This window comes from Micropterus salmoides, unplaced genomic scaffold, assembly GCF_014851395.1.
Source record: "Micropterus salmoides isolate LMB-PRFRI ecotype aquatic unplaced genomic scaffold, ASM1485139v1 Ms_hic_scaffold_2, whole genome shotgun sequence".
NCBI classification, from domain to species: Eukaryota; Metazoa; Chordata; class Actinopteri; order Centrarchiformes; family Centrarchidae; genus Micropterus; species Micropterus salmoides.
Window position 1 is genome coordinate 44477640 of NW_024041150.1, and position 27405 is coordinate 44505044.

A 27405-nucleotide genomic window follows, 5' to 3' on the forward strand; every position below is an offset into this window, starting at 1 on the left:
ACGCCCAGGATGAGTTAGAGGAGAGATGGAGGAGAAACGACAAGATAATAAATAAAGTAAAGAAGATGCAGGGAAAAGGTGTAAAAAAATATGAGAAGGGTAAAATGAATATTACATTTAGAGAGAAAAGGAAAAGAGAGACAGGAAAAGCAAAGTAAACCAGAAGAGGAAAAAGGAAGGGTGTTTGAAACGAAAGCAAAGAGGAGATTAAAGTTAAAACAAGGACGTGGAGAAAGAGGACAGACGGGGAAGAGAGAGAAGGTTTAAAAGGAAAAGAGAAGAGGTAAAGAAGAGATTAAAAAGAAGAAGTTAAGAGAAGAAGATGAGAGAGGAGAGGAAGAGAAAAGGAAAGTCCACGAGGGGAAAACGAGGAGGAGAGGAGTGAAAGAGCGGGAAGCTGAGCTCGTAAAATGGACGGGTGGAGCGCTGGAAAGAGGAGGAGAAAAGTGGTTTGAGCATAAAACGAGGGATGGAGAGAGAAAGAGATGGAGGGAAGAGGAACAAAGTTTAAATGTTTATTTAGGTTTAAATCAAATAGTCATTAAAATCCGCTTTAAAAACACAAAAGAAACAGTAAAAACAACAAACACTAAATATGAAAAGAATAAAATAAAAGTAAATATAAGGAGTCAGAAAACAAAGTGAAAAACAAAACTAAACTCTAAACTCAAATTTTTAAACAATCTCAATATTTAAGATTAATGTAGAATCAAATCATCGTAAATGTTTTTACTTGTAAATTCTAAATAATTTCAAATAATTTTTCAATTTCTTGATAATAATTGATAAATGAGGAAAGGAGAGAGAGAAAGATCCTGGATCCTACATTTCCCACAATGCACCTGGATAGTTTTTCCCACCACACCTCCAGTTAGCAACGCAGACTCGACTTTGGAAATGTGTAGCTAAAAATCAGTTGAGTGCTCCTTTTTAATAATGTATTTATTTTGATGCTTATGTTTTCTCTCTGACTGCGTTTGACCGAGCTCTCTGATTGGCTGCCCTCAGGTGGGGCGGGCGGAGCTGAGTGATGGCGGGGGCGTCGGTGAAGGTGGCGGTGCGAGTCCGCCCGTTCAACTCCCGAGAGACTGGACGCAACGCCAAGTGTGTGATCCAGATGCAGGGAAACACCACCTGTAAGACGCAACACTCACACACACGCACACACACACACACACACACACACACACACACACACACACACAATGTCTGAATATGTTGAGTCTCTGAAGCTTTTAAAACAATTTAAACGGTTAAAATGTGTTAAAATGTTGGCTGTGAGATGGATGAAATTCACAGTTGAAATCAGAATCGGCTTTATTGACAAGTAGGTTTTCACATACAAGGAATTTACTCTGGTGTATTGGTGCATAACAATAAACGATAAAAAAAAAAAATGTTTTGGTTAAAACTAAACGTTTTTTTTTTTTTTCTCCTGAGTGAAAATTTAAGAAACCTGCTGGTTAATTCTGATTTTAAACTTTTCTTTATGGTCAGAACAAACACTCGATGCCAAACAGTGGATCACTCAACAAATCTGAGGAAGAACATTCAAAACTATTATGATAAAATCTTTTTTCAACAAATATAATTAGTAAACCTTCAGTCCCTTTTCCTCAGCAAAATAAATATCTTGATAGAAAGTGATCATTTGTTTGCGATTCAAATTAATTGAATCAAACATTTATTGACGATATATTGAACATTTATTATATTGTTGTTGATGAAAATTGTATTGCGATAATTATCATTATTGTTTTATTACCCAGCCCTACCCACAACCTGGCTAACATTAGTTACATTACTTGCTGAGTCATTGTTCACTCTGCATCATGGTGTTTGTCACGTTATTAGATTTCTCCAGAATCGTAACTCAAGATTTTTCAATGAATTTACAAAATATTTTCTATATTTGGATATGTACCGTAGGGTATGAAGTGTCTAGTCATATCGCACAGCCCTGGTCTGAATATGTGTTCTGTAAGTTTAAGAACAGGAGATGATTTGTGACTTAGAAAGTGAATTGACTTTCATCTTGAGCGAGGAAAGCAGTTAAACTCACTCACTTAGAGAGTCAGTCAAAGAGATAGAGAGAAGTTAAATGTGATGAAGTGGAAGTTGATTAGTAAGACATGAAAACAGAACGACAGGTGACGGGTAAATTGTAGTTTAAGTGAATTCACTGTCCGCACTTTAAATGCAAGATTTCAAAGTAGAATAAAATGAGTCAGTTGATACGCAGCAGGTGAAATCAGTCGAAGCCTCAGTCATGTGAGCATCGGGAATAAAGTAAGGTGACAATGAGTAAGCCTGTGGCTAAACCTCCATTTGTTTACTTTTTGATTAGATTTATTAGTAAATGAGAACATGCATCTTTATTTAAAGCCATGTGGAGGCAAAAGTAGAACAATTAAATTATCAGATTTTAGCTTTAATTGAGGTGGTGGTCATCACTTTATCTCTTTTTCTGTTTACTCTAACTAATTTATTTTCTCTGATTAGTGAATGCACAAACTTAGCAGCTGTATTAGTTATATTCTTTAGTGAATAAATGGTTGTAGTCGAGCTAAAACTAATCCTGATTGGTTTTAAAGCAGCGTGCTAACAGGCTCCTTCCCTCAGTCTCGTTGGGTTTGAGGTTTGCGTGTGTTAAAACAGGCTCAGCAATCCCAGAATGCTTCTGCCCGTCATGTGACCTCTGAACCTGTCGGGGTTTATTTATAGGCTTTGCTGCAGCAGGGCCGTTTTTAGCGTCCGTCTGAACACGTTCACATCTACTCAGATAATTATAAAGCTGAACTGATGATGGACGGAGGTTAGGAGTTGAACTACAACGTGATACTGAAACACTGATCTCCTGATCTAACAGCCTCCACTCTTCTGCTTTCCACCGGGCCGTGTAGCAGTGTAGCAGGTGTTTTCATTCTCTCTTTCTTTCCAGGTATCTCCAACCCCAAACAGGCCAAAGACGGAGCCAAGAACTTCACATTCGACTATTCCTACTGGTCACACACGACGGTGATCACACACACACACACACACACACACACACGAGGGAAAATCATTCATCAGTTAACCCAGAAGCAGTAATGACCAGAGGGGTGTGTGTTTCTGCAGGCGGATGACCCCAGCTTTGCGTGTCAGAGGCAGGTGTATAAGGACATCGGAGAGGAGATGCTGCTGCACTCCTTCGAAGGTAAAGCAGTCCTGAACTCTGCTGCTCCTCTCTGACCTGCAGTGACAACGATAACGACAGTGATGATGCTCCAGAAGCTAATGCTAATGATGATGCTGCAGATGCTAACGAAGTTATTGAAAGTAGTGTTGCAGTCAAGACCAAGACCAGAGTTTATCGAGACCGAGACAAGACCAAGACTTTTAGGGGCTGAGAGCAAGTCGAGACCAAGACCGAGGGAGGGCGAGACCAGTTCCCCACATTACATGACACACAATAAAATGTAGAACGAGGTCACAGGTACTTCTCAGATTGATCTGAAAGATCCACATTCCCGTTAAAACACCTACAAACAAACACTAAGAGCTGAAATCAACATAAGCATCTTTATTCAACACTCCTTTTCCGCGCTTACTGTCGCAGGGAGGGAGGGGTGGGGGGGGCAGTCGTTAACGGGAACAACACATTTTTAATTAGGGTTCTTTGTTGCATTTGAAGCAATACGTTTTATATCCAATCAAAGACCAGGACCGGTCTCGAGTACTACAACACTAGTTGAAAGTAATGAAGTGATACTCGAAGATGTTTCATCCATCGTCCGACAGACTTCTTCGGTTGTATCTGACTGGTAGGGAAACCGTTGGTGCTCTTGGCTGTTGTAACAACAGTCATTATGGTTGTTTGAGACGACATTATCGTTTAAACATCCAGGAGCACTAAAATAAACCAACGTTCTCGATCATCTTGACCCCACAGAGGTTAAATAGCTGAGTTTCAAGAAGTCTCTTGGAGGAGGGACGAAACGTCTGCTAGGATCTTCAGACATCCTGTTGACAAAAATGTAATTTGCAGCTTTCAAAAGAGTTTAAGTAGATTTAAAAACAAACATGACTCAGAAGCTGCACATCCTTTTTCTTTAAATAAATATATATATATATTGGTGGCTCGTGAAGCATCAACTGGTTTCCGTTTGTTTCTCATTCTGAAAACGATTAGAATCAATAAATTATTATTATTATTCTTGTTGTTTTCCAGGATACAATGTGTGTATTTTTGCATACGGCCAGACGGGTGCAGGGAAGAGCTACACGATGATGGGCAAACAGGAGCCTGGGCAGGAGGGGATCATCCCACAGGTAACGCACTCCAATGCAGGAACTGGTTTTATAGTGCAGTAGAGCGTTTAACCCATTAATTGTCTAAAACCATTGGACATAAACAGCTTTTTATGGCAGTAATAAATACAGGACTGCACTCTGCGGTCAAGGATGGAAACACAATAAAGATTAAAGCTAAAGGAGACGCGGTAATAAATAAAACAGACTTAGTGATCCAACATTTAAAAGCTGCTCCTTTACAAAATGTTTAAATTCTCTCTGCTGTTGAACTGCAGCAGTGCAACAAGGAACAACATTAGCTGAACTATCACTTGTTGCGTTACCATGACAATCCGAGAAGACTAAAATAGTAAATTAAGCAACCAGCAGCTGCATTCTTTGCTATGTTGAAACTCACACTGATTTCCACTGTTGGAAACAAAATGTGCCAGGTCCACATGTGTAAAGCACATGTGGGATATTTTGGATATGATCCTAATGAGCTTATTTGGAGCAGTTAGAAGCTTGTTATTATAATGAGAGCTGCTGCAGCGTCTGATTAATGACCCTCTGTCTCTCTGTGCTCAGCTGTGTGAGGACTTGTTTCAGAGAACAGGAGAGAACACTGATCCAGACCTGACCTACTCCGTGGAGGTAAACTCACTCTGATGCGTTCACTCAAACCGATTCAGTCAGTGAACGTCGATCGGCTGAACGTTGTCTCCTCCAGGTGTCCTACATGGAGATCTACTGCGAGCGGGTCCGGGATCTGTTGAACCCAAAGTCCCAGGGGACTCTGCGGGTCCGGGAGCATCCCATCCTGGGTCCCTACGTGGAAGATCTGTCCAAACTGGCCGTGACCGGATTCACTGACATCCGGGACCTGATGGACGCCGGCAACAAAGCTCGGTCAGTCAGTGTCCACAGCTGCTTTATGCAAAGGACACGAGCTCATTACTGAAAGGCTACAGTAGAAGTTGTTTAAATGCCTTTTGAAACAACGTGATCAGGTTAAAAATGTTTAAAAATTATTTCTTTGTGTGATGTTAAAGTACCAGTAGAAGTGTAAAACATGAGGGTCTCTGGGCTTTCAGTTAATCACTGTTGTGGTCTTAAAGCAACATCATGTGAAATTAGATTATTTGTTTGATTTGGCTCCCGTGTTCAGTGTTGGGCAGTAACGTGTTACTAATAATAGCAGTAATATTATGACTTTTCCCAGTAACTAGTAGTGTAACAGATTACTTTTCTAAAACTAATTTTATTACAGTTACTAATCCAAGTAACGCTGCGTTACTGAATGCACCGTCCTTGCGGCACCGGACCTTCTGTTATTCATGTTGCCTGTTAGCCTAAAAACTAAAGGAAGAAAGTAGAAAGAGGGAGAGAGGCGTTCTTTCCACAGCTGGAAGTTGCTGCTGAAGTTGCTGCTGTCATTATTGTGCCACAGTCTAAGATGAAAAGAACATTGTCGTTTAGTGTAAACTCTGTGCGACCAGCAAAAAGCTTTTCAACCGCCAACATTTACATCTACATTTGATTTATTGATCTGCTGCAGCAGCACAGTGACATGAAACTTACAGAAAGAAACTCCGGCTGCTGGTGACGGTGATGCACGCACTCGTCGGCAGAGAGTGGCGTTAACGTTTTGTAAAACGGGCTACATGTGCAGAAAAACAGCTGTTCAGCCGGTGGCCCTAAGAAACATGTTTTGTTATAAACACACTCCTTGCTGCTGTTATGAATATGATGGGGAGGTGGTAGTGAAAGTACTATAGCAACGTTTAAGGAGTAATAATTAACTTGTAACTTCACTACAGTATCTGAGTAACGTGCCCAACACGGCCTCTATTGTTTACTAAGGACAGCTGTGCACGTGCATTACTTTTTCGCCAACTTTTCTAACACAAAGCAAGTGTGACAACACATGACACAGAAATATCACTTAGTAGCTCAGCATCCGTCGTACATCCTTTCAGCTCTTTAGCTCTGCGCCAACAAGATAAAGACCGTCCGACATTCACTCTTGTCCGGTCTGTTGCTCTCTCCGTTTCTCTTCTTTGCTTTCGTCCGCCAAAATCCTCCTTGGTCTCTTTGCAGTTACGCCATGAGATCTGTTCCGGGAATACTGAGCTAACCTCATTGCATACAGGGTTCCCGCACCTCCTGGAAAACCTGGAAAACAGTTTAACAAATAACCCAGTCATGGAAAACACATGGAAAATGAGAGGAAAAAGTAAAATGTCCCGGAAAATCTTGCTGGATGACATTAAATCAATCTGAATAATGTAGGTTGCATCATCCTCTAAAGGTGGCTGGAAACTTATAGATGAATGTTTTCCATCTCAACCCGTTTTAAACCAGAGAGGAACATATTGGTGAACGACGTGTTCCCTGTCTGTCATAGCAGGTAGATCATCACTGAAAATGTTCTGGAAAATGGTCTCTAGAAAACAGCGGGAACTGTTGTAGCTTACTTCCTGAAGAGTCGTGTTGGTGTTTGACGTGTTGCCATGAAGCATTAAGCCGTTGCCACGAAAGGTTTCCTGCCTGTGAGAGTCTAATACCAGGCGCTCAGAGAGTGGTGCTGACGGAGACGCCATTCACCCTGCTGCCAGGGTCAGTGGACCAACAAAATGATTCTGAAGCTGTTGCTTTAACATTAAATTACCACATAATGTTGTTTTAAGTTTCAGTTGAGTCGAAGTGCTGAAAGCAGATAAACTAAATTATGAAAAGCACTTGAAAAGCTGAAGGATGAGAGATTAATGCAGTTGAACTGTCACTAGACATTTTCCTGGTAAAAGCATTTGAGGTGGTGAAAGTTGAAATGCCAGTTGGTGTAGGAGCCATGAATGTAAGATTTTGCATATTCATGTTCTTCATTTGTATTGGCACTTTGGTGGAGGGTGTGAAGGATGCGGTTAGAAGCAGCTGCACTCACCTGTTCACCTCACATGGCCGAGGTGAACAGGTGCTCATGGGGGCAGAGGGTGAACTCGGCAGTGAAATTTGTCCTCTGCTGTTGCTTTTTCTTTGCATGGATGTAAGAAAACAACAGTTTAGTAGAAGTGAAATAGAAAATAAATGGGACAACCGGTGTAATCTGTGCACGTCGTCAGTTTTCTCCTGTGTTTTTCTTTTATCTACAGTAGTTGGTATGTACAGTGAGCGAGGATGTTTCAGTTAAGTAGAACTTGATGACTCTCCTGTTGCTTTGAAGGCCAAACTTTAAACAGGTTCACGTCTACTTTTGGTGGTTGTTAAAAGGCATTCTGGGAAATATAGGGAATCACATAAATATAAGCTGTGTTTAGAATGCGCTCCACTGGGAAACCCTCGTCTTTGAGGGTGTTGAAAGGAATTCTGGGAACTGTAGTCAATCTGTGGCTGATGATAAATCAAAATTCATACGTGACAAAGTGATAATCCCCAACAGTGAAATAAACATGCTGCATTTATCTTTTATTTTCCTCTTCTAAATAGATAGATCCACTAACATGAAGGAGACCAGTCTGGATTGTCAGTGATTGATAATTTATACCCGAATGGTTATTGATTACAGGACGGTTGCGGCCACAAACATGAATGAGACGTCGTCCAGGTCACATGCTGTCTTCACCATCGTCTTCACCCAAAAAAGACGAGACCAGATGACCAGCCTGGACACCGAGAAGGTGTGTGTGTGTGTGTGTGTGTGTGTGTTTTGCTCTTTGTGAGGACCCGGAGTATTCCTACGGTCCTCGTGACCACACGGTGTGCTCTTGTGAGGACTACCTTACAGTACTGCTGTTGTTATTCGCAGTACAACGGGTTGTATTTAACAAGGACTTAAAGATGAAACTCTTATCTTCAGGTCAGCAAGATCAGTCTGGTCGACCTGGCTGGAAGCGAGCGAGCGGACTCCTCGGGGGCCAAAGGCACTCGACTCAAGGTCAGAAATGTCACACTTGACTAAAATCTCACCGATGTTTATCCAAATGTTCTTGTCATTTGGTTGCACATTTTAACACACAAACTGTCACACGCACTTTGTTTACTGTGCATTTACTTTGTGTTACTTTATGTTCATGTGCAGGAAGGAGCGAACATCAATAAATCTTTGACCACGTTGGGAAAAGTGATATCAGCTTTGGCCGAAATGGTAGGTCAACACTAGTGGTCGACTGATATGTGTCAAGAGCTGATGCCGATATTTAGAGGACAGGGCGGCCGATATATAATGCCGATATCAAAACAAAGAAAACTCACGTACAGTTGCGTTATTCCTGCATACATTGAGTTCTGCTGGAGATTTCAGAACATGGCGTCATTCAGATGCATTATTCTCTGCAGTGTAACAGTATATATTTAACTCTAACCAGTAAAAGATTTAGATTAGAGCTGCTGTCATTTAGGAGAAACCTGGTAAAATTTAGACGAGACGACAGTGACTGAGAACGTTCCACGGCAGGCGATTAATCGGTCGACTAGTCAGCACACACTTGATATTTATACTCGGGTTATATAATATCAGAAAATGCACAAAGTTCCTGGCTCTGAGAAGTTATAAAGATGAGTGACTGCCCTTTTTCTGTCCTCTGCAGCAGAGCAATAAGAAGAGGAAAAGTGATTTTATTCCCTACAGAGACTCTGTTCTCACCTGGCTACTGAAGGAAAACCTGGGTAAGTACAACTCTACTATTCAGGATTAGCAGTTTAAGTGCTTTAACAATTACTTCCTCCCATGTCTTTTACTAGATCTAGCTTTACAAAGACTAGCTGGGGACTTTTAATTCCCCAGATCTCTGGTCAAGGAACTAAAAGGTGCACAGGCATCATTATTTGTAACCTCTATCCATGAGCAACATTTATAAATGAACATCAGGTTTGACTGGAATATAATGACAGACTGCGGCCAGCTGCTGCACTCGTCTGTGTCCGCCTGAGGGTCAGAGGAGCGTGATGTTTAATGAGCTTTATTACCGGCTGTAATCAGCTGCTCCGCTTGTTTTGGGGAGGAGGAGACCGACTCCGGCGCTGTGTAAAAACTTTCTGACTGATGAAAACTTAAAACAACAACTTTGGGCCCAGTATTTAGCGTAACTCCACCAACTGTTTGCTGTCAACACACCGCTGCACGCTCGCTGCTGTTTCCGAGCCTCTAGTCCTAATCTACAAGTACCTGCGCTGCTCTCAGGGCTCGTAGTAACTATACTATAGAACCACTACATAAACAAGGCTGATACTTTGAGAGGCACCTCTGACAATAGAAAAGGTTTTGAAATAATGTGAAAGTTTTAATGTGTTTCAGGAGGGAACTCTCGGACGGCCATGATTGCTGCTCTAAGTCCTGCTGACATCAACTATGAAGAAACACTGAGCACCCTGAGGTCAGATACCAATCGAGTGTCAATCAGGTTTCATCGTGCACAGATTAGTGAAATCTAACCGAAGTAAATATGTTGTAGTGTAATTTTAGTGTTATGCAATCGGTGTGTTTAGATAATAAGGCCACCAAACAGAAATATTCCTGCTGATGGACTCTATTTTGATTTGGACATGTGTGTATATATTTCAGATATTTGATCCTGACGATCACTGATTCTGATTTCTTGTGTTGTGTTCTTCTTTTAACTTTGCTCTACATTCCCCCTGTGCTGCAGTGCCAGTATGATTTATATGATCCCTCCCAGATCATCTTATCTTATCTCGCTGTGAGGCTGAGATCGGTCCGTGTTTTTACCTCTGTCTGACGTGGTTCCAGGTATGCTGACCGCGCCAAACAGATCCGTTGTAACGCTGTGATCAATGAAGATCCAAACGCCAAACTAATCAGAGAGCTGAAGGCTGAAGTGGAACATCTGAGAAACCTGTTGTTCTCCCAGGGCCTGCAGGAGCTGCTGGACAACGCCGGTATATACACATTTTATACACTATGTATTGTACTGGTGTGTACTATGACTATATTTACATAATACTGGTACACACAAGGCTCAGTATGTATAATAACCTGGTGATATATGGCTGATATATACACGTTACAGTACACAATATACTGTCTAGACTTACTGTACAATATATTATAGTATAAACTCATGATTATTAATACATATTCTGGCAACACTTGTAATGCTGTAAACTCTATTGTGGTAAATACGTGTAATATTATGTAGCGTGTGTGATTTACACACATTATATGATTTACTTATTAAATAATAAAATAAATATTACGCACAAAAAACTTAATGTTCATGCGTAATACTGCTGTACAGATGTACATGGAACAGACAGCTGTTGTGTGTTTATTGTGTATTTAAACATGGTATGTGTGGCATGTGTATGCGCAGTATGTTTAGAGGCGGGTATTTAAAGACAAACAGCAACTGTGTGTGTGTGTGTGTGTGTGTGTGTGTATTTACAAGCTGTTCTTTACATAAGCAGCATAGCAGAAATGCCAACTTGTTAAAAAATGAAACCTGACTCCGCGTCTGCTCTCGCTCTATGACTCTCTCTCTCTCTCTCTTAAAGTCAACAACAACAACAACAACGGCCCCGGCGGTGTTGCAGGTGTGTCCCCCTCCCCGCTGAAGCTTGCACTCACAGCCAATGGGCTCGCACAGAATAATGGCTCCGCCCCTTCAGGTGACTGTATTATGTGTGTGTGTGTTTTGGTGACAGTTTGATGTATGAAATGAAATGTGATGTCAATATTTGTTTCTTCTTCGCATTTTAACCCTTATTTAGTGTGTTAATGTTTTAGAGACAGACAGGAAATTTTGTTTTGATTCTGGCTCTTTCTTCTTCATTTCCTTATTTCTTCCTTTGTTTTGTTCACCTAACACAGATTTTAGTCGTCCTGCTTCTTCTAAATGCTTTTTCTTCCTCTGCAGGTGCCGAGCCGGCGTCTGCAGGCGGCGCGCCTGCTGACCCTGACCACCTGATCGAGGACGGAGAGGAAGGAGACGAGGCGGAGTCTACGGAGCCCATCAGTAAAGAGGAAGCGGCAGAGAGGCTGATGGTAGGATCAGAGGCTGATTCTCCTGGTACTTCACTCGTGGACCCGGCGGTCACACTAATGTGGCCTCCTCTCCGTTGTTTGTGTTGTAGGAGACGGAGAAGATTATCGCAGAGCTCAACGAGACGTGGGAAGAGAAACTAAGAAAGACAGAATCTATTCGTCTGGAGAGGTAAAACTAAGGTTTCTTTCAGTTTAACTGCAGTTATCGTGGTTGTAATTAATAGTTTTACTTCTACTTGCAGGTGTAACTGGACTGAAGTTCAGGTTGTTGCAGTTTTCTGTCTCGCTGTCTGTATTGTTGAGCTGAAGTTGTTGCTTTTCAAGTTCCAGTTTCAGAGCAGCTCCGGCTGCTTTAAACATTGTGCAAAAATAATGATTCACTTTAACTTTGACTACTGTACCGGTGGTTGTGTTGTGTCAGTTTAGTTGTAGTTTTTGCTGCACTTGCGCGTCCAACCACCTGTTCACACATACAGGCTGCCGTTCAATGTGAACGCTACTTAGTAATAACATGATCACAACGCCGCCGTAGCGCTTGTTGCTCTGATGGGGGGAGGGAGGGTGACAGAAGCTGTGACGGAGATATCTTAGCCGCTCCGGGTTCTGGAAGTAAAAGTGCCATTAATTTTATTTTTTTTTTCCCCAAGAAGTAAAGTAAATGTAAAAAATAACTGACCAATCAGAACTGAGAATGTAAATGACAACAACAAACTGTAAGGTGGGTGAGAGAGCCTGATCAATGATGTCTCTGTCTGTGTCTCTCGCCCAGAGAGTCCCTGCTGGCAGAGATGGGCGTGTCCATTAAAGAAGATGGAGGAACGCTGGGCGTCTTCTCTCCTAAAGGAGTGAGTTTCCACCCGTCTCTCTTTCTCAAACATCTCCTGTCTTCATTATCTTTAGTTTCTGTTGACTCTCCTCTGAACGAGTTGTTTCCTGAGTTAGTGAAGTTTTATTGTCCTTTTTTGTAATGTAATGCTGTGAGACGCTCTGAGGGCCCCGGCTTCCCTCTGGTTCCACTCATGTGTGTAATGACGGCCACTGTAGCCGGAGAGTTAATGATCTGCATTGTGTTATTGTGACTGCTGTTAAAGTGCTCGCTGACCCATCAGCTGTGACTGAACTGTGGAGCTCATCTGTTTCTTTGGCAATGCCTCAAACACACATGCAGCCAAACAGCGGAGCAACTGAAGTGGATAAAACTGTCTGCGTTTTCTATACAATATAAATCAGCATGTAATCACTGTGTCTTGTGTTCTCTGATCAACACATGGTGTAAATAGCTGCGAGGCTTATCGCAGCGCTGTACAGCAGCACAAGACGTGTGGCTGATATAATGACGCTGCTGTTACTCACTGATGTAATCACGTATAGACAAGAAGCTTTAACGTCCCTGTGACCTGCTCTGTAACATCTCCAGCACTCCTCACGTTGTTTGAAGTGTTTCCCAGCTGCACAGATAAACTGATCCAGTGATAAGTAGATGAGTGACTCTGATATTCGAATGTTGACTGGAAGCTTTGCTCCGTCGCTGCTGCTAACGTGTGGCCAGACTGTTTTTTCAGGTGTTGAAGAATAAAAAATAAATAAAGCTCTTAAAATGTTTTTCCAGACGCCTCACCTGGTCAACCTGAACGAAGACCCTCTGATGTCCGAGTGTCTCCTCTACTACATCAAGGAGGGATTCACCAGGTCAGGGCGCTTTCATTAGTTTACTGTAGAGCTGCAACCAACACTTATTTACATTGTTAATCAATCTACTGATTATTCTCCTGATTCATTCATTTGTTGTCCAGTTTGTAAAACAACAGAAGAGTTTACCATGATTTGTTTTGCTTGAAACTAGAATTAATCGATTATTCAGGTAGTTTCAGATGAATTTTCTGTTGATGGATTAATCTTTGCAGCTCTAGTTTAATGTCAGCGTGATTCCTAAGAGTGTAACAGCTTATTGTCTGTCTGTGTCTCAGGGTTGGACAGCAGGATGTGGACATTAAGCTGTCCGGACATTTCATAAAGGAGATTCACTGTGTGTTTGTCAGCGAGATCAACGATCAGGGAGAAGGTGAGACGCCTGCATGATGTTTTTATTTTTTGATACATCAGTACAAAACAAGACTTAAAAGACCGTCTTCTAACTACAGCCAGTATTTAAGTAAGAGATCTATGTGGAAACAAACTGTTTGTCACATAACCAACGAGATAACGAAGCTCCTGTTTTGTGTCGCTCACGTCGAGCTGATACCTGATAAATAAAGTCAGTGCTGTTGCAGAAACACTGGAATGAACTGATTAATTTAATGCATTTCTTTAACTGAAATCAGACAATTAATAATCTGTCAATCTGACAATCTGTCAGAAGGAGCCACGTCCAGTCAGTGAGTGGGCTTGGATCGCCCTCTGGTGGTCAGACTGGCGCAGCTGCAGCTCAGACATCTGAAAGACCTCGAGTCACAGGAAGCTCATAATGATGATCATAAACTCCATCTCATGAACCTTCTTTAGCTTAAAGCCGGGGTACTCCGTGTTTTATCATCTCTTTACATACCGACAGCAGTCAATAAATCAAACGCCCTGACACAAACATGAAGAGAATCTGGTGTCAGTAGCTGTTCGGACTTGGTTGGCCTGCCTGCGTGCACTCACTGTTCATGAACATGTGTTTTGGGGGAGTAGCTTTGGATGTGTGCCTAAAGGAAGGAGGGGGGGTTGGTCTCTAGTTTCTCCAACGTTACCTGCACCAGCTCTAAGAAGTGCTTCACACATCAGACCTGAAGACTCTGTAAGAAATTGCGTCTCTCACTGCAGGAGGAACTAAAACCTGTGTTTTATTGAACTTCTTAGTGTTTTATGAACACTGATGTTCTTCTGTAAGAGACGTAAAGTAACACGAGTGATGATGATGTTTCAAATTGTTTTGAAGTGAAACTTTCCCGCTGGGATATTTTCAGCTTCTGTTTCTTCTCTTTTCTTTTTGTTTATGGTGTGAATGATGTTTAACCCAAGCTTAGACGCGGCAGCTTTAATGCAGACATGATGACTTGATTCACAACAGATGAGCTGCATGACACTTTGAGGTTAGGTTTAATGTAAGTCGGCCTGCAGCAGCAGCTAAATCAAACACAGGTTACTTTCTGAGTCGGAGGCGAGCAGGTCAGGGGATGATGTAAATAACGATGAGGAAATAAATATATAACTGCCATCTGCTACAAGTGAACGCTGAGACATTTTCTAGATCAAATTAAAATTCCCTCACTCGTGGTCGCTCGTGTACATCTCAGTGGCTCCAACAGATAATCTGTTAAAAAGAACTTTATTTCTTGAAATACTGGAAAGCACATCTTAGAGAGGTTTTGCCCCAGAACGTTTTATAATTACACAGTAAAACCTCAGTGCTTTTACACAACAACCTAAACTTTGGTGCACATGAGTACAAGAACTGTGGGAACCAGGAAAAGTAAAAAAGAATCAATGAATCAGTTTTAAAATTCATATATTAGTTGGTTCACTGTCAAACGAAAAAAGGTTTGATTTTACTGTTTACTAAAAACATTATGTATTCGATGTCCTATATTTTTATGTAGATAAAGAAATTAAGTCATTTATCCTGATACATTTAATGATGCAGGTGTCTTCTTCAGTTGAAGCCATTACTCGTAACAAGTTATTAATTAGCATTTAATAAATAGTCAAAGTTAAATTAAAGCTTAAAGCAGAAACTACAGACAGCGGCTGTGTGTGTGTGTGTGTGTGTGTGTGTGTGTGTGTGTGTGTGTCACTGAGTGACTCTCTTTCTTTTTCTCTCTCTGTAAAAGCTGCCAGGAAATCTGTCAGGTATAGTTTAACAGTCAGTGCTACTAGTCGCCTTCATATTCACACCCATGTTTCCTGTGCCCCCCCTCCATGCCGCCCTTCATACCCTCCCCTCAGTGTGTGTGTGTGTGTGTGTGTGTGTTTGACTGTGAACCCATCTGTTCTGTTCTGCGTGTGCTCGAGTTAAAGCGTCCTGCTGGTTAAACTCGGCCCGCCTCTCTGTCTCTCTGCAGTGGTCGTCACTCTGGAGCCGTTGGTCGGAGCGGAGACGTACGTCAACGGGAAGCAGATCACCGAAGCTGTCGTCCTCAAACAAGGTGCCAACATTTAACACAGCGGCCTGCAGGTCTCGACTAGAAGCATCGAATTTAGTCAGAAGTTAAATGAACAAAGGTGTTAAATCTTCCTGTTGGTAGTAAAATGTCTCTGTATGTGACGGCGGGCTGTCAGGAGACGTTTCGCACTTCTAAACTAACATGTTTTTTTTCATACTTTAGCAGGTATGATGGTGAAACAGGTGACTGAGGTCACATTTTATTTAAAAACACTAAAAGTCCAGTGTGAACGTGAGGTAAAAGTTTAATATTTGAACAACCTGTTTGAATTCAAGTTTTACAGTCGATAAACTCAACAGAGCGTTAGAAGTAGTTTGCACGTCTGTGTGCAGCAGAGGACGCTCTTAAAACTCAGCCTGACCTCTGCAGCCCCATCAACCTAATCAGTAGCCAAAGCTAATCAATAGAAACAGAGGAGGACAGCACCGGTGTTGGGCAAGATACTCAGGAATCATTAGTCCTTCAAAGAGTAATAGGATTTCTTTTCTGGGTATTTAACTAGTTATGTTACTCGTTACGTCAGTTTTTTCTATGAGAAAACAGCCTGCTCAGCAGCTGTTTAGAAATGAATCTACTTCACTGGAACAATAAATAACCTGAGGAGTCAACAACCAGCCAAACTGAAAACACAGCAGCCTCTCAGGCCAGAGAATGCTGCACTGCAGCGGTCGGCAGCAGGCGGCCAGACTGCTTTGATAGCAGAAAAAAAATAAATTGATAGCCGGCTGGTGCTGAAATAGATCTCAGTCATGACAGCAACAAAGTTTTTTTGCAGCAATGCTTCATGTTGAGTTTACTGAGAGCTTTTACTTTGAAAAGTTCTGAAGGACATTCAGAAGAGTTTCTGGCTTGACACACCTCTGAAAAAGCCGTCAGTAAACGTGCGATTGGATTCCCCTGAATGTCCTCAGGGAAATGAAAATAAGCGTCCAGAGGTTTATGAATGCGGATCAAACGCTGGGAGGCGCTCACACACACACACACTGCAGCACATGCTTTATTGTGAGCATGTGCAAAAGTGTCCCTATAATATATTTGTTTAACGAGGCAGGGCAAAAAAAGTCTGCAGTATTTTGGGACCCAGCAAGAGACCCACACTCTGGCGCCTGAGCTAAACGTGCACAGGAGAATCCAAGGGTTTTCAAATAATTTGGCGCGTGGCTTGAAATTTTTTTTGCCCGATGCTAAACTTATTTGCCGACCCCTGCACACCCTCTCTCTTGTTCTCTGTTATTCGTTTAGCTTTTTGGCTCGCAGCTGACTTTAACCATCCCTGACCTGCTGCACAGTCACACATACGTGTTTGGAAAGTTATCCCTGACGTTACTAGTTAAACTAGTTAAATTATTATTATTACAGTAACGTGTTCACAAAGCTGTGCTGAGAAGCAGAGTGTGGAAGGATTTTGGGTTCTACGCTGTAGGTTATTTGACAGACTGTCTCTGTACAACCACAGTGAATCTGTTTTTAGTCTCCATCAGCTCCTCAGGGAAACAACTGTCTCTCTAGCTGCTGAACGCTCCACTGTGTTCACCAGCTGGTCTCTAACTGTGTCACAGCAGAGACGCTGCACACTGTTCCTTTGTCATGTTCGTAGTATACTGCACTAAAAAAACTCATTTATAGAGCGCTTGTTGTTTGATATTTGGGTCTAAATGCTTTTACTACGACCCACTCGGACGTGTTTTGTGCGTTATAAATAAGGCCGTACTTACCTCCTCACAGGGAACCGCATCGTGATGGGGAAGAACCACGTGTTCCGGTTTAACCACCCGGAGCAGGCGCGGCTGGAGAGAGAGCGCAGCGTCACGGCCGAGCAGCAGGAGGAGCCGGAGGACTGGAACTACGCTCAGAAGGAGCTGCTGGAGAAGCAGGGCATCGACATCAAACTGGAGATGGAGAAGAGGTAGAGATGGGACCCGTCCAAAGACCATTAATCAATAATAACTGACCATATTCCTCAACGTGAGGGTCTCTCTGTTTTACATCGTAATACACTGGACGTTTTGGAGATTTGGAGACGTCACCCTGTTATTTGATACTTTCTCACATTCGCTAAGTTTCTGTGTGATTGAGGCCTGATTGGTAGATGGATGTGTCGGTTAATTGATCGATCGGTCGGTGTGTGTCGCAGACTGCAGGACATGGAGATTCAGTACCGGAAAGAGAAGGAGGAGGCTGATCTGCTGCTGGAGCAACACAGACTGGTATGTTTCTGTTAGTTTGATTTGCAGCAGCGTATCTGGTAGCTAACCGTTCACTGATAATCATGTACTCTGTGTGTGTGTGTGTGTGTGTGTGTGTGTGTGTGCGCGCGCTCAGTATGCAGACAGTGACAGCGGTGACGACTCGGACAAACGCTCCTGTGAGGAGAGCTGGAGGCTGATCTCCTCCCTGAGAGAGAAACTACCTGCCAACAAGGTAAGTCTGTGTCTGGGCTTTAAAAAATCTGCTAAGTATTATGTTGCATCCAGTGAGTTACGCTGTGAGCCACAACTTCCTCCTCGTTCTTTTAGCTCTTTGTAAATCGTCTCTATTAAAGGCAGCTGAATTATCCGCTCCCATTGGCTCTGGGGTTGTTTTCTTTTCTTCTTCTCTATAATTCCCTGTTAATTATTTGCTTAATACAAAGCATTTATTCTCCCCGTTTCCCAATTCGGATCTATGGACATCTTTTTTTCTGTCTCTGTCTCGCCTGTCTCCAGGTGCAGTCTATAGTGAAGCGCTGCGGTCTGCCCAGCAGTGGGAAGAGGAGGGAGCCCCTCAGAGTCTATCAGATCCCTCAGAGGAGGAGGATCAGCAAAGACCCCAAACGGGTCACCATGGAGGACCTCCGCATGCAGGCCGTCAAAGAGATCTGCTATGAGGTCCACACACTCTCACAATCTCACACACTCGGTGTCTGCAGCAGTTTAACAGGAAAAGTTCAACATTTTGGGAAAAGCTTTCAGAGAGCGAGACGTTCAGATTGGTGTCAGTCTGATCAGTCAGTGTGTTGAGTACACAGCTGGAGTGAGGACCAGATTAGCCTAGCTTAGCATAAAGACTGTAAACAAAGGGAAACTGCTAGCCTGGCTCGGTCAAGAGTTCAAACACCTCTGAAGCTCACAAATTATCAAGCTCTTTGTTTCATCTGCACTTTTAAATGTGAAAATGACAAGTTTTCATCAATAAGCAAATTAGTATAATTTCCAAAATGTTGAACTAATGTTTTTGTAATGTATTTATTTGTGATGGGATCATTTTAAGCAATGTACATTTTATAAACATCCCATTATCACCGTGTCAACATTTGTTTAAGATAAAGTGTTTGTGCCTCTGTGAGTTTGGTTCAGCATCAGTGAGAGTAAACACTTCTCAGAGCAGCTCTACATTATCACAGAGTTCAAAAACACTAACTTCTGTTCTTTTGAGTAATTGTGGGCTCTTGGGCACAAGAAAGGGGTTTTGTGTTAAAGACAGTAGCAACAATTAGTGAGTGTTATTTGTTAAGTGAACAAGAAATTACTTATTTTCTGTCTCAGGAGAAGCAGAAACAGAAAAGACAATTTTATATTTTTTAAAAGGCTTGATTTCCCCTGTAAACCCAGCGTTGGTGTTTATAAATGTGTTCCCCTGTGTGTGTGGCGCCCCCTTCAGGTGGCTCTGGGAGACTTCCGTCACTCCCGTCAGGAGATCGAAGCTCTGTCCATCGTCAAGATGAAGGAGCTCTGCCGCATGTACTCCAAGAAAGACACCAACGAGAGGGAGAGCTGGAGGGCCGTGGCCCAGGACGTCTGCGACACCGTGGGCATCGGAGAGGAGAGGAGCCCCCCCACAGAGGAGGGAGGAGGAGGAGGGGGAGGGGGAGGAGGAGGAGAGACAGGGGAGGGTGGACAGAAGAAAAACGTGTATGACCTGAAGGCTCACATCGATAAACTGACCGATATTTTGGAGGTGAGTTTTCTGGTTAATGTTAACGAGTCACAGAATAAAAGTATGTTGTTGAAGGAACATTTAGCTTCAAGCGAAGAACGTAAACCATCTGAACCTCATTTCATCACAGTCCAAACCGACAGTTGTTGAGACTCCTGATAAAATAAACGTCTCTGACTCTTCCAGGAGGTGAAGCTGCAGAACAACATGAAGGACGAGGAGATCAAAGCTCTGAGAGACAGAATGATCAAGATGGAGAGCATCATACCTGTGCAGGTGCGTTCACACATCACGCCCTGGTCAGCTGATCATCAGTCCTCCAGTAACCGCCGTCTGAGTCCTCTCTGATCTCCTCTCGTTTCCAGGACGATGATGTGAATGGCGAAGAGGGCGAGTCACCTCAGAGGGACGGGGACGGGGACGCCCCCCACAAGCCGGAGGTCAGAGTGAAGCAGCTGATGGACGAGGACCCGGCGTTCAGGAGGGGACGCCTCCGCTGGCTGAAACAGGAGCAGCAGCGAATCCTGAACCTGCAGCAGCAGAACATCACCAAGAAACTGCGGGGACAAAACCAAACCCAGGGTCAGTGGGTTCAGGTGTCACATGAAGCCAACGCTGAACGTTCACAGATAAAATGTTTGTTAGGAATAACGGTGTTTCCCCGGGGATTTTCTTCAGGGGGGGAGTAACAGCCGAAACTGTGAAATGTGTTGCCTAGATGCGAGAGAAACGTCATCAGACGTCTGCAGGGAGTGGATACCTGTTGCTGAGCTGCTTGTCTCTCAAATCATGACGAGTAATGTTTGGAAGACATGTAGCTGAAGTTTTCCTCATGTATGATAGGACAGAAGACGGACAAGCGGGCTAATAAGGTTGATGTGTTACTAATAAACAGCGGGCATCGTGGAAATCCCAAAACCCAAACCATCACGGGGGGGTTGGTAGAAACTACTAGTGTCGCAGAGCGGGTTACGGATACGTGGCGTCATCACAGCACAAAGTTGCGTTGCGTGTTTAGCTTCGTCACCTTCAGCGTTTTTACCGCTAAAGTTACGAGTTAGTTTGCACTCAGATGTTGGACGACCAGACCGTGGATAGGGCCAAATAATGAAATCTGTTATTTTATTTTTGCCATATTCCATTAAATTATTTCTGAAATTCTGAGTTTTCCGTTAAAATTTTTCTCAAATCTTTATTTTACAAACAATTCAAAAAGACAATATTACAATTTGAATCCCTATCAGTGAATTTGATGTATCATGCAAATATGCATTTAGAAATATTCAAATGTATGTTCACAATGAATGTGTCTTCAACAGAAGGATGTTAAAATACTATACTATATACTAATACTATATCGGCAGCGCTCCTCCTTGTTTACAAAACTGGACCTAAATATAAAATTTTTCAGAACAGAATATCTGACTCCGCCCACACAGCCACGAAAGCTACAATGAGTTCGCTTCTTGCATCTGCTGATGTGGTTGCACTTCAGAGACTTTGTTAAAACAAAACGTCTCTGGTTGAAGAGATGAGCTCTTTCTAGTGCGCCGCCTTCGATATGACTACGTGTCTGTGTGTGGAGGAGATGCCAAGCCCCGCCCTCGCTGAAACGCTTATAATGCTGGAAATCCTGTTTTATAAATTGCATCAACATTTTAGCAGATTCCACGATTCAGTCCACCTAATTATATATTTTTTTGTCATTCCTTTGGTAGGGGAAACGCTGAATGAGGTGGTCATGGCGAGCTGATGTGTAGCAGGAAGTGTTTTTGTTGATATGACTGACGTCCTCTGTCTCCCCCCTCCTGCAGGTCCGAACTCCCCCGTTGTCCCCGTTCATCTCCCTGGAACCGGCCGCTTCATCCCTCCACAGGAATGCAAGCTCAAGTTCCCCTTTAAGAGTAACCCCGCCCACAGGTTGTCATGGGGACCAGCCAGTGCCGCCCTGCAGGCTCTGGGTCTGGGGGGGAGGAGGAGGAGGGGATGGGGGAGAGCAGAGGGAGGAAGGAGGAGGAGGAGTGGAGGGTAAAAGCTCTCCCTCACCTCCTCCTCTCCTTCAGGGTCCATCTCCTGGTCTCTTGCCCCTCCCCTTTGTGCCCCCGCCCCCTCGCATGCGCACCCCCAGCCCTCATCGCGCCTGGCAACAGCGCAACCAAGGCAACCAGGGTAACCAGGGCAGCTTCTTCTACCACCACCACCAGGGCAACAACCAAAACCAGCAGCGCCGCTACCGCCGCAACTCTCTGGACAGCTCCACCCACGGCAGCAGCAACTACGAAAACGACCAGCATCACGGCGGCGGTGGTCACCAGGGGCGACCGAGACAGAGGAGGGGGTGTCGCCCGGGCCAGGAGGGGAGAGAGGAGGTGGGAGAGTAGGAGGAGGAGGGAGGGACAGAGACAGAGACGGAGGCTTTAATTACCATCAACACCAGCACCATCAGTACCATCACCATCCCTACTTCAACCCCCACAATGCACCATTCCAGCCAGGACCTCACCCCAACTACCACAGCCTGCCGCGCTCCGGGATCCCGCCCCCTCCGCCTGACATGCTGTTGCGGGTGGGACCGCCGCAGGGGGGGTGGGGCTTCACCACCCCCCCTCGGATGAGACGGCAGTTCAGCGCACCGGACCTCAAAAACAACAACAAGGAGACCCCCATCTGACCTCGGACCCCAGGGAGGTCTCTGATTGGCTACGGGACACACGGCGGTCCTGATGCTGTAGAGTACCGTGTGTGTGTGTGTGTCATCCCGTCACACACCAACCAGCGTCACACACATCCTGTATCTTCAATCCTGCTGTGTGTGTGTGTGTGTGTGTGTGTGTGTGTGTGTGTGTAGCGCCTAGCCTTTACGTTAGCATGGGTTAGCTGTTTTAGGAAAAGTGGATTCTTTTAGCTAGTTTTTTTTTTTTTAGCTGGTTGTCAAACAGGATGGAAGTTTATTACTTAATGATTTAGTTTTATTGATTTCATTGATTGCTGATATTCTTGTCTCGGTCATTTATAACGAGGTGCCTTAAAGCCGAAGTGTTAGCCCCGCCCACGCGGCTAGCTACTGTTAGCAGAAGTCTCCTGTTGAAGCTGTTTTTTTACTTAAAGATGGAGTGCTTGCCCATTTCTCTGTCGGCCAGTTGTTGGACCCCTCTGGATACTGAGGTTTATAGTTAGTTTTCGGGATGTGCAGTGTGGGTGCGGGGCAGGGCTGTGCTCCGGTTTGTTCTGGGTTTGTGCCTGGAGTTCTCGGCCCTTGATGGATGGGTGGGTTGTTGGTGGCATGCAGCTGAGCTAGTTGATTTTGCCTCGTTGCTGGTTTGGCTGGTGTTGCATGGCGGCCGGGGGGCGCGCTGGGCATGGGGGATGTCGGCTGGCGCCGGCGGCCTTAGTTTTTTCCGGCGGTTGGGGGGACGGTGGACTTTTATTGGCGGGTGCACGGTGACCTGTGCGGCGCGTTTGCTGCCGGGCTGGGACTTGCTGCTGGTGTCTCTCTCCGCTGGCTTTCGCTGTCGTGTTGTTCCGTTTGCTCTCTCTCATTTGCCCGACCTCGCACGCGGGATTCGCGGGGGGCTGCTGGGCATGGGTGTCGCTGTGCTCGCGCAGTGTGCGCGTTGGGCTCGTCACTTGTGCATTGGTGTTGATGATTGCGTGGCATTTGGGCATTGTGGTTGTTTGCTGCGCGGCGGTGGGGTGCTGGATGGGGGAGGCCACTGGTCTATGTTGTGTCTGCGCCGCGGTCGGTCCGGGCGCTGCTCTTCCTCTTTTGCGTTCCGTCGGCATTACGTTGTCAACTGGCATTTGGGTCGGGGTCTTCTGCGTTTGCATCGCGGTGCATCTGGGAGTCTTTGTTTTTTTTTGATTTGATTTATTCTTTTTCTTTCTTCCACCCCTATTGGCTACTGGGGTTCTTGCCTGCCTGTTACAGTCGTGGCGTCCCACTCTCTCTAACAACTACATTCTTTAACAGGCTTATGCGCACACACATGTACATACACACACATACAGACACATTCACCCACACAGACACAAACAAACTTAGGTTGTCCCTGGTAGAATTATTCCTGATGCCTTTCTTTCAGTTACTTATTTAAATTAATTATTATTCCAGCTCTCGTGGCTGTGTTGTGTTGCTTATTTAGTGTGTGTGACTGTTTCTTGTTTTCATTGTTCTCTTAGTTGTCTTAATATGTCATTAATATGTCAGCTGTTTATTGCTGCTGTTCGGCTGGTTTTCTTTTACTATTATTATTATTTTTATTGTTTTTTTTTGTTTGTGTTTGTTTGTTGTTGTTTTTCTCCTCCCCAAGCCCCCCTCTCTGTTCTCTTGCAGGTTTCGTTGCTTTCTGCAATTGGTGTTTCCCACAGCTTTTCCCTGTTGTCCCCACCCTCCATCCCCCTTTCCCCCTTCTCTTGCAGGTGTTGTCCTTTCTCTGTGCTGTCTGTTTGTGCCCCCCCATCCCCGTGTCTGCCCCCCTGTCCGGCCCGGTGACAAATCAATACATAATTAAATAAATAATAAAACAGACAAAGGAGTATTTTAATACTCTCTTGTTAAAGTAAAATCTGTCTGGCACAATATGGTATCCAGGTCATTATACTCTATACCAGGCTGCTGGGCAGGACAGGTTAAAAAAAAAAAAAAAAAAAAAAAAAAAAAAAAAAAAAAAAAAAAAAAAAAAAATTACTTAAAGATGGAGTATGTTGGTTTGTTTATCCTGGGCAGGATGGATGTTTGTTTTTAAACAGACTCTCTTTTAGCCGCTGTTAGCCCAGGAGGCTAACTAGCCCGGTTCAGCCTGAGAGGTCTGTGTTAGCTTGGGCTAGTCAGATAGCCTGAGCAGGGAGCAATGAGTGGTTATTTAGCTTTCCAGGCTAATACGTTGCACAAGGCCCAAGTTTAGCACAGGTGAAAGTATTAGCTTAGCCTAGCCTAGCTTGACCAAGGCAGCATTCATGTTGCATGGGAAGTGCGTAACACGCTGAACTCAGGTTAACCAATTTGATAGATAATTATCTTTAATTAGAAGCAGTTTTTATAGTAACAGACATATTTGGGTGTTTCCGTGTTACACCAGTGGAGCTTGACCACGCCCCTTTCACCTGTAATAAGCAGTGATTGGCTGCAGAATGAGAGTGCCGATGAGGGACTCTAGAAGCTCGTAGTTCCCGTCTCTCCCATGCGACTTGAATGCTGCGTCGCTGAGTGCTACAAACCAAAGAGCGCTGCTCGGTGGCGCCTCCTGCAGGAGAGCAGAGAGCTGACGGCCATACTGCTGTACAAACAGACAGACAGGTGATCAGTGAAGAAACGCCTACGGCAAACGTTATTCCTTAAAACTTAGTAGACGCTATTTAAAAGTTACTAGTACTTATTTATTAGTCACGAGTAACTATTTTTTAGTTACTAGTAAATAACTGCACATTTATTTTGCCGTTGAAATCTATGGAGCTTGTGAATAAAACAGAGGGAGGGATGTTTTGAAATGTTTTTTTGTTTTGTTATGAAAACAGGAACACTGGGCTGCTGATCAAATCATCAGTGCTGTGGGCGGGACATTGAGCATTGTTTGTTTGTTTAAGTCATCTTTATTGCAGAAATGGGGTTACAATTCAGATGTGACTTACAAAGATAAACATAACAATGCACAAATACAGATAAATGATATAAAGATTGCCAGGGGAAGCTTAAAGGCTGTTACAAAGAGAGAGAGGACCATATGTTGACAGTTTTAATTGCCTTTTTGTTGTTGGAGCCAGAAATCAAATTAATATAAAGCACAACTTCATGGAGAAAAAGTACAAAATTAGATTTTGTACTGCTGAATTTACATTCATGAATGTGGTATTTTGCCAACAGAATTACTAAATTTATAATGAAGCACATATTTTCTTCACTTTGACTTCTATAAAAGCAAAATACCACATTGTCCCACAATGAGGTAAAGTCTTTATAAATAGGGTCAATGATGAATCTGCTGAAGCAGAGTGGTGATTACCTACAGACAGAGACCAAAGCAGCGCATTTTTTAAATAAGTGTAACCCTAATGTGATCCGTTGCATCATACTGAAGTAGCACTGATCACTGTTGAAGGGGGATAAATTTTGTCACACTGGGGATAAAAATAATTCAGCAGAGGCAGGGATAAAGACCAGAAAGGGGGAAATCCCACGCATCCCCCTGGCAAATCTCACCCTGGTTACTAGTATTAATGGTATCCTTTGTACTAGTAATAATTTATTCGATACTAGTACTTTATTTTATTTACTTGAAACTTTTACAATAGTTATTAACTATTTTGTTGTTTCTAGTGACTAATTGCACTTTTTTTGCCATTGAAATCTATGTGGCTCTGCAGTTACTAGTAACTAATTAACTAGTTACTAATCTATTCATTAGTTACTAGTAACCTTTCCAAAAGATACTTGTAACTAAAAATAATAGTAAAATGGAAATAGTTACTAACTATTCAATTAGTTACTAGTAACTGTTTGAATAGTTGATATCTGGACTGCAGAGCCAAATAGATTTCAATGGCTAAAAAATTGAAATTAGTTACTAGTAACTAAAAAAATAAGTACTAGTACTTTTGAAGTGTTAAGGAATACACGTTGAAACGTCTTGCCATAGACCGTCTGATTCAGAGGAAGGTTTGAGGAGAGGAAGACGAGGAGGTGTTGTGGTGTTGGGACAGACCCGCATGTTGAATCTTTTTAAAGCGTTGTGTGTGTATTTGAAGTGTAAACTGACTTAATTTTTCTTGACGTTTTTTATGAAGATGAATCTATTTTAAAAAACAGGCTGCGACGTGTGAAACATGCTCGCTGTCTCTGGCAATCGTGGGAAATAGTAGTAAGTGATAACGGGCATGTGATGCTTAGTGGGAGATGTAGGAATACTGACTTATTTAACTGACATGGGAGATATAGGAATCATGATGGATTGTAGTGTAAGTAGGGTAAGCAAGGAACTCTGGGAAATGTAGTATGAGACATGTTGGGGGGGGAGAGAAGGTTGAAGAGAGAAATCTGAGATACAATAAGCTTTGTGTTTGAAGTACAGACACTACGACATGTTCTGTGTGACGTTAAAAGGATCTGACACTACTTAATATTTATGTTCACGCACGTGACAAGAAGAGACGAGGAATAAACTGCTGCCTTCATGAGACATCGGGAAGTTGGAAATTGTGGCTCTTTTTCCTATTTGAGTCTATTAAAGTCACTTTAAAGGGCAATTTTTTTCTTACTTACTTGTGAGGAAAAGGGCCAAAGGGATTTTAAACAGTTTTTAATGCTGCAACAATTAATTTCAATTAATTAGTCATTTAGTTTAGAAATGTCAAAGAAAAGAGAAAATGCTCCTGACAGTTTCTCTAGGCCATCATCTTCAGATGGTTTGTTTTGAGTCAAAACCCCAAAAGATTTCTAGTTTAAAACGATAACTTGATAAATGACTCGACAGATTAATCATGAAAGTCCTTGCTGATTGTTTTTTTCCGTCTGGTTCTCAAATGGGTTTTGGTTATTGTGTTCACTGCACCTCTGGAAGAACGGACGCTGAAACAACAACCATCCTGCCGCCAATTTCCAACTTCCCTCGTCAAACTGAACGCGGCGTCAGCTTAGTCCGTGTTGGAGCAGCCATGTTTACTGTCAGGAGGAGCTGGGAGTTGGCGGCACTGCCTAAAACTCCCGCCCCCCGCAGAGCAAGGCATTGTGGGAGATGACTAGTGGAGCGTCCGTGTGTGCTCCCTGACTGTAAGACCTTTTCACAAAAGGTCAGAACCAACCAATAGGAGCGCTCCTTCCGGCTGCACAGCCAGGTGGAGGGAGTCGCCACGATGATGATGATGATGACGATGACAAAAACACAAGAATTGATTGTGATTGGCCCCGAGAAGCATGACATCAGCAGGATTTTACTTCCGCCTTGTTTTGCTCTGCTGCCTCTGGAATCGACCAATCACAGGACAATCTTGATAACCTGCTGCCACCGCCAGGCTTGATGGGAAACAACGTTTCCTTTTTATATATATTTTTTTTTCCAGTTTGGGCCTCTGATTGGCTGT

At 43.4% G+C, this 27405-nt stretch overlaps 1 protein-coding gene across 1 annotated transcript in view; it reads left to right on the forward strand.

Annotated features, from left to right (window-relative positions):
- LOC119911588 (kinesin-like protein KIF1C) overlaps window positions 1-22571 on the forward strand; it is a 34141-nt gene extending 11570 nt beyond the window's left edge. Inside the window, 29 exon segments of the mRNA XM_038730498.1 lie at window positions 1009-1136; window positions 2942-3018; window positions 3118-3196; window positions 4211-4311; window positions 4861-4926; window positions 5003-5181; window positions 7838-7949; window positions 8129-8206; window positions 8351-8416; window positions 8859-8937; window positions 9566-9644; window positions 10019-10167; window positions 10783-10896; window positions 11145-11272; window positions 11362-11441; window positions 12042-12117; window positions 12882-12961; window positions 13240-13334; window positions 15316-15399; window positions 17143-17323; window positions 17552-17624; window positions 17740-17838; window positions 18123-18284; window positions 19057-19353; window positions 19519-19608; window positions 19698-19914; window positions 21147-21298; window positions 21300-21668; window positions 21671-22571. Coding sequence (XP_038586426.1) covers window positions 1031-1136; window positions 2942-3018; window positions 3118-3196; window positions 4211-4311; window positions 4861-4926; window positions 5003-5181; window positions 7838-7949; window positions 8129-8206; window positions 8351-8416; window positions 8859-8937; window positions 9566-9644; window positions 10019-10167; window positions 10783-10896; window positions 11145-11272; window positions 11362-11441; window positions 12042-12117; window positions 12882-12961; window positions 13240-13334; window positions 15316-15399; window positions 17143-17323; window positions 17552-17624; window positions 17740-17838; window positions 18123-18284; window positions 19057-19353; window positions 19519-19608; window positions 19698-19914; window positions 21147-21298; window positions 21300-21668; window positions 21671-22003 — 3801 coding nt within the window. The 5' untranslated portion in view covers window positions 1009-1030 and the 3' untranslated portion in view covers window positions 22004-22571.
- The last annotated feature ends 4834 nt before the right edge of the window (window positions 22572-27405 follow it).